At 37.8% G+C, this 7,577-nt stretch overlaps 1 protein-coding gene across 1 annotated transcript; it reads right to left on the bottom strand.

Moving 5' to 3' along the window:
• Positions 1 to 851: 851 nt before the first annotated feature.
• Positions 852 to 7,481, bottom strand: LOC141017735 (prospero homeobox protein 2-like). The gene is made up of 5 exons (XM_073492466.1): positions 7,355 to 7,481; positions 5,625 to 7,018; positions 5,139 to 5,240; positions 4,379 to 4,573; positions 852 to 1,019 (listed from the first exon to the last, which is right to left on the bottom strand). Exons 1-5 carry the CDS (start codon positions 7,479 to 7,481, stop codon positions 852 to 854), a joined length of 1,986 nt encoding a protein of 661 aa, XP_073348567.1.
• Between the last annotated feature and the right edge of the window lie 96 nt (positions 7,482 to 7,577).

Below are 7,577 nucleotides of genomic sequence, written 5' to 3'. Positions count from 1 at the left end.
ATATCCCACATTGAAGTAGTTCTTGTCCATTGCTGCAGTTCTCTGAGAAATTTCATTACAAACGGTTCAGTGCAGATACCTGTGTGCACATTTCATATAATTTATACCAAGGAACCAAATTCGGTCTTACTGAGTATGATCATCATGGTTAATAAAAGGCAATGTAAGCAGATGTATATTTACTTTCTGAAATACATATTTTATGTACCAACTTTGCACTTGTGAAGCAAAAGGTTCAGAATTTTAACACACGAAGATTTTAATCTGGATTATCAACAACTGAAGACGAAGCAAAGATCATCAGTTCTGATCGAAGACAGAACCACTGATGAAGAGCATGTTTGATTTGGACAGCTGGCCACAGTATATCATTTAGATGGATGGATGGAGCTTCATGGTACGTATGGAAGAGAGACAGAAACACTGTTTTACTTTAAGCAAAATGAAAGATAAGACGGTTAAATACTCATTCACTCATTAAAGAATGTATGTACTTTGCATTTTATATATCCTGTACTGCTGAATATTAAACATTTTTATTAACTGGTGTGGACCTTGTTTTGTGCTTATTTAAAAAATGCTGCTCTAACACGAATGTGTTGTGTTGCACTTGGTGACTGTAAAGTCTGTTTGACAATCATACAAAATGTATTATTGCTACATCGTATGACTGATGTAGCAAAATACAAATCTAAAACTACCACATGATGCCTTTGATAAACCCAGCCGATCTTACCTTTTTTACAATATAGCAAGTTCTTCATTAAACAAAATATTTTTCTAATCAAGACACGAGTAAGTCCACATTGTGACATTAACCACTGTGGCACACGTGGTCTTCTGATTGGTGATCATCCAGAGTGATGATTTTTGAATTCAGCAGGTACATCACTGTCCAGTTTACAGATCACCTTGTAGATTGCTTTCTTCCATGATGGATCACGATCCTTGCCCACTGAAATGGCAACGTAAAATTCTCTCAGTGTAATCTCAGCGACTTCCAGGAATCTGTCAGGTACCTGTGAATCCACAGAAGATTAAAGACATTAGCTGCCATACCTTTAACCTATATTGTTGATGCACCAGTGTAATGTGTGTTTGTATTGTAGATTGACATTATATTTGAGATAAGTAGAATCGAGCTGAGCAAATCAAGGTAAGTCATGGGTCAAAATGACAACAGTCCACTGTCAAAGACCTTTCAGTACATGAGGAGACACTGCACATGTGCTGTTCAGATGTAATACTGTGTGATTCCCTACTTGCCAACATAACCTTTTCCAGAATGGTAACACTCACCTGGAGTCACTGGTCTGGAAACTAAACAAGTGAGAGTAGGGGTCCCACACACTTTCAGACAAGAGCATTTTTTGTAAGGCAAAGTAAAATAGCCTGAAATGGTTTTTAATGTTCTTAGTCTTTTCTGAAAGTTTCCTGTCTATGAAATCGTCAATCCTCCATTCTTGCCCTTTATTAGCTGACGTACGCAGATACAGATGTATGCAGTTCACTAATATCAGCTGACTTATCAAATATATAGATAGATGTAAATAAGGTGGCAGAATCAGTTCTTAAGTTTTGTTTTTGATTTACAATAACTTGTAAACACCAATTTATTTTTTTCCCTTTTGTTTATGCCTCATTTCATGCGACAGCTGTGGTCGACGATATGTTTTAGCATTGTCAATACGTGTATTTAAAAGAATGGAAGATGTACGTAACTACGTTTCTTTCTTGTGAATGTGATATCCCAGGGATGCCTCAAGGGAATTACTTCAAATTTGGCGGAAAAAATGCCCACTTTCACGAAAAGGATGAACTGATTAAAATTTAGTGGTCATAGGTCGAGGTTACTGTGACCTCACGAAACACATTCACAGGTGGCTTAAGCCATTGGAACCAAACATGGTGCACGTGTTTGGATGCTAACGCCTAGCCTAGCTGTCTGGAGGTATTCTGCCACTAGGGGGAGTCACTGATTCCAGACGTTTATATCTCATAATTAGCTGTTCAGGTTTGACGGAAATTTTTGTCACATGTTCAACGGTCATGTTCAATTCAATGTGTAAAATTTGATCCCATTTGGCAAAAAAAAAGGGAGTGATCTACAAGCAAAAGCATTTTTTATCTATAATGCAGTCAAAACCTCCAAAAATCATTTTCACTGTAGGTCCGAGAGCTGAATTCTTCTTTCAGCACCTTCAGTTAATAATGCTACCAAAGTTGACAAAGACAGTCTCCAGATCCTCTTTCTGCTCTTTATTCCTCCTGCCCTGCTGTTTTTGACTCCTGTCCCTTGAAGCAGAGTTGAAGGTTTAATGTCTCTACAACTTATCAGAAAACCGAACCATAGCAGATGGTGATATTACAACAGCTTACCCATTTGTATTGGCTCATTGCGTTTGAATTTTTGTACTGATTTTGTGTAATTGTTTCTGACCCGACATCTTTGACATTTCATGCTGAGCGTTATCACATAATGATCTCAATTTTCACTTGAGAGAAATTCGTCAAAAATACTTGAGGATTTCTTAAGATCAGTGACTCCTAATGAACAAGTGTTGATTTCACCATCAAATGAAATGAAATTAGAATTATTCATCAGTTTCATTTGAATCTATCCATCCATTTTTGCTGATCATCTGGGTCCAATTGAATAATGCATAATTAATTAATTGTATCATCAAAATGTGTGATCGTGACGTGTATTAAAATGAGTTCTATGTTAGAATAAAAAGACATTTAATGTAGTTAACTCTTCAGACACCATGTTCAAGCAAATCACCTCTTGTTAAAGTGAGTACTTTTTGCCTTATTGCACATTTCACAAAAAATACATGCCATAAAAATATATTTAAGATATTTATTAAATTGAATCGACATTCTCCTCCAGGTCAAATTTAGATTTTTATCTTGCATGAATTTGAATTTCCTAAAACATAATATAAAGTTAAACGCCGAGAGGTGCCATTTTCATATCACAGCTGCCACTAAAACAAGTCCACCTCTCAGTTTTTACACTGTAAATAAAATATTGAACACAAAAATGTTACAACACATGACTGGAAATAAAAACAAATCAAGGTGACATTTTGAATATTTTCTCTAAAACTAATAGTGGTAAATATTCAAACTTTACAGTAGAGAAGAACTAATGACACAACATACTCATTGTGGCATGGACTTAATAGTATTCTTCTTTAAGTCATGCATTTAAGTCAGCCAGCCTGTGTTAATCATCTGTGTTCATTTTGACGGTATTTACTTTTATAAGTAATTAAATTAATAAATACTTCTTTTCGTTTTTGCTGTAACTCCTCATTTAAGATCATTTTAAGTTCTCCGTCTGAGAGTTTTCTCTTCTAAAACTCATCTTCAGTCTCACTGTCTTCTGATACGTCTTACTGCTGTATTATCATGGTGTGTTACAGTAGTTGTGCTACAATTAACATTAAAGCTTTGTTACTGTATGTCAAAAATGTGTCAGTCTGTGTGGAAGAGTACATGTAAGTCGGTGAATGTATTGACTGACCGGCTGTGATCAGTGTGCGTACAAACAGGTAAACATGAGCAGTATTTAACTGCATTATCAATAAGGAAGAAATGCTGATCACAATGACTCGCTCACCATTAATTACAGCATGTATCCATGCACATGAATACACTGTGTCCCTCAGAGATTAGGCTTTATTCTGCTGAGAGTTGACTTACAAAACTTATTACTGGCTTTATGAAGTTATGGTCGACCGAAGAAAGAAGAAAAAACATATTACAATGTGATTAAATTCACATGTTGGAAAAGTTTTTAAAAAATAATTAAATGTAAAAATAAAAATCGATAAATTTTAAATATTACCTACTGAGCACAAATGAATTTTTGAGGTTTCTGTTATATCTATATCTATAATTGTCTGTATGTGCTGACATATCAAATATAGAGTGTTAATACATGCAGGACCTCTGGTGTTATTGAAGCATCCTTTTAAATTGTTATTGCTTGTTCTTCACCTCTATACTTGCGGTAAATAGCATACATTACAAAAGCAATTCACACGTGATTTATATAACCTATAAAATATCATCAAGACATATTAAAGTAATCTTGTACCTGTCCGTTATTGATCTCTCTTGAAATTTATACCAACTACAAATGATAATGTGCAAATGCAGTGAAGTGGACAGATTGAAAATCATTTTAGTCTTTGGTATTTATATTAAGAAATATAAAATACAACACACACCCAACAAAAGTGAATCATGCACATGATCAAACTGAGAATAAAATGACCTCAGTGAAAGCAGAAAATACATCAAAATTAGCTGAGTGATAAAATCTTTGAGTAGAGGAACAATAATTGTAGTGTGCGGTATCAGTTACCTGGAAGTCATTGGCTTTGTTGTAGTGCATGTTGAGAGCTCTAAAGAGTTCTGATTCTCTCCCCACAGTCAGACTCCTCACGTCGGCCACTCCATCAATCAGAGCGTGTCGGGCAAACTTCTCCATCTGGATGTAGTAAAACTCCCTGAAGTTGCTGAACCATTTGATGAGCTGAGAGGTGATGCATCGCGTGAACTGAGGACGTAACAGACAAACAGGTAAGTGAGTCCACGTTGTCCCTGTATCTAATAAACTGTAATTAATGTGTCGTTATGTGAGAGAGAAGCTGCTTAACGTGTTTTACATGTTAATTTAAAAATATAAAACATGAATAAACTATTTCATCACATCTGTGTTTCCCTTTTGCAAATGTTGTTTTACAGAAATGCAATAGTGATGTAAAGCTGTTAATTCTGATCTGATTGCTTGATCATGATGCTGTTGACGAATAAAAATCAAAAAGCAAGAACTTGTTTGGAACTGATCCTTTATTATGTAGTGACAGGGATGCATTATGAATGCATACAGCTGGTTTAAAAACCATGGACATTTTCACAATGCTTTTTGGTTTAGGTTAAAGATTTCTTTTTCTCAGAAACAGCAATAAATGTGTTCTTGAATGCAAAATACATTAACTTTCCCAAGATTCTGATGAATGTTAAACATCTGTATTTTTTTACAATGAAACTAGGTCATGTTTTGTAAATATAATTCATGAAAATGAACTGTGCTAGTGCTCATTATTTTATTATTTTCTCACCTGCACATCATGGAAACACATCTTCAGTACCAGAGAGCTCGGGTAGCGAGTGTAGAAGAACATAAGCTTTGCTTTCTTCAGATGATTTGTGGTCAGACCCTCCTAAATGCACCAGTGTTAAGGATTAAAAAAAAACATACATCCTGGACATACGAGACACAATGAGTTTTCTTTATAATTGAGGCAGGAAAGCAATTTTTTTCTCCAAGAAATCATTACAAGGCCAGACAAATTGAGAGAGACTGCAATTTAGTTCAAAGTTTGGAAGATCAAAGAGTATTTGTTGTATTCTGTAAGGTGTTGAAAATTGAACCAACAGAATGGATTGTACTTGATGATGTCTAAAGGCGGCTGCTTCTGAAGCAACAATAAGGAAAGAGACATCAAACATTTTTGGTCATTGCTGATTGCTACCTTAAGGCGCAAGAAAACAAAATTAAGGATGAAATATTGGACTACATCAGTATAGACACTTGTAAAGGATACATTCAGTATGTACAGGTTGTTCTTCACCAGGCTGTCGGACTCAACCTTGACGTGAGGGAGGCACATGCCTTGCAAAAGCACGGGATCCATCGACACAGTACGAGTCTGTGGGCTTCTCGCAGATCGAGAGTTGACCTTCGATCGCACTTTGACCGAATTCCAATGTGCGTCGAACGTCTCGAACTTTGCTTGACCGACTTCGGAGCATCCATCTTGCAAGCATCTGAGGGCATGTTGGCAGGTGGTGTTCTGATTCTTCTCTGACGGCTCTTCTTCATGCAGAGCAGAGTCATAACTGAAGGGGATCGGAGGTTTGGGACGCTGGTGAGCTCTTAATCTGGATTTGAGGATGAATTTGTCTGCCCTTTTAGGTTGAGGCTTTTGCACGACCAGAGACAGAGCTTCAGTTTGAACATCTGGGAGTTGCACCTCTGCGTCCCCACAACATGAAAGTGTTACTTTTTTATCTTTGCAAACTGATGACTGAAGAGGCACATCAGTCCTTAATTTCCCCTCATCGTTTGCTGATGTCTGTAGAAGCGGCATGCTTTGGAAAATAGAGTCGACGCTCATACTGACAGCTCTGGACAGTTCGTACTTTAAAACATCTGCCATTAGTTTTATTCTCTCAGGTTTGGATTGGAAGTAGTTCATCAGCTTCACCTTCTTCCATCCTTGATATTTTCTACTTGAGCTGCTCTCAAACTCTCTGTATGAATCTGTACATGTGTCCCTTGGAGATATTTCCGGAGAATTGGTCCAGGTGGGATATTTCTCTTCGTTACTACTGTCAGTAGTGTCGGTTCCTCCATCCACATGGTTGAATCTTGTCCTGAGCTGTCTGAGGTGCTGATGCTGACTCTGAAGCAGCTTTCTTGTCATCTGGCTGTGGCTTGCGTTGCCAGATCCACTTCTTTCCTGATGTAAAGGAAGTTCCTGAATCCTTTTGTTTTCCTGCATGCCGTCTGACTCCTCATGCTGATTTATCGTCACGTCTGAGCCCTGCATACCAGGAGAGCCGGTCATGCCTTTAATGATATTTTCTACTCTTGCTCGCTTTGCTTGATGGCCGCAGTCATGGTGGCCGCAAGAACTGGATGCAGGAGATGGATGCCTTCTTGTGGATAAATGTCCAGTGTCTCTGGATGCGTTGAGCTCCATCTGGCTGGAAAAGATCGAAGCTGAACCAGCAGCACTGCTACTGTAATAATCACTCTCTGGTAGCATTTTTATGTTCTCCATGTCTTCGTGTAAGGTCACAGGAGGACCTGACACATCTGAATTTGACTGCATGGGATCAGGTCGAAAAGAGGAGAGGTGCTCGGCAGTGCAGCCGTCAGGGCATATGTTGCTGGAAGAATACATAGCTTTGCTCCAGATACTTGAATTCATGCCTGTTGGGTTAAGAAGAAGAAGAAGAAAAACACTTAATGATGTATTAATTATGCAATGCAGGTGTTGTAAGAAATGAAAAACCTAAACGAAATAGTAACAATGGAAACCAATACGGATCTAAACTGCCTTGCAGATAAACACTAACAACAATAAAAAGCTTTTTCCTGGCTATTTATTTCATTCAAGCAACTGATTCAACTTATCAGTGTTGTAGATTATTACATCTGTTGAGAAAACCATCCTACCGTCTCTGTCTGATGTGAAAACAGAGTGAAAACTAAAAACCTGCAGCTTTGATGATAACAATCATACAATATCATACAGTCACAACCCACCTGTTGCCTGTCGAAGAGGACCCCGAGGAGGCTGCAGGTCTGGAGCCTGCAGGAGGAGAAGAGACTCAAGTATTTGTACTGGTCCATCTGACAGCTCCTCCACAAACCAGGGGGTGTGGTCTAACATCCTGACCTATCCCACCCCTACCTGCACATAATACCATTCAATATTTCATTTGAACCGGACAACCCACTGTTAATTGACTAGTATAGGCATACATGT

This window comes from Pagrus major, chromosome 22, assembly GCF_040436345.1.
Source record: "Pagrus major chromosome 22, Pma_NU_1.0".
Classification (NCBI taxonomy): Eukaryota; Metazoa; Chordata; class Actinopteri; order Spariformes; family Sparidae; genus Pagrus; species Pagrus major.
The sequence above is the reverse complement of the archived record's forward strand: the minus strand, read 5'-3'. Positions and strand labels throughout refer to the sequence as shown.

What these genes read in the sequence shown, in the direction of transcription:
- LOC141017735 (XM_073492466.1), bottom strand. Translation starts at nt 7,481, where the DNA reads ATGTTAGACCACACCCCCTGGTTTGTGGAGGAGCTGTCAGATGGACCA. An exon ending in TCCTCTTCGACAGGCAACAG is followed by an intron (nt 7,019 to 7,354) that starts GTGGGTTGTGAC and finishes TTAACCCAACAG; the next exon opens with GCATGAATTCAAGTATCTGG. An exon ending in ACAACCTGTACATACTGAAT is followed by an intron (nt 5,241 to 5,624) that starts GTATCCTTTACA and finishes TGGTGCATTTAG; the next exon opens with GAGGGTCTGACCACAAATCA.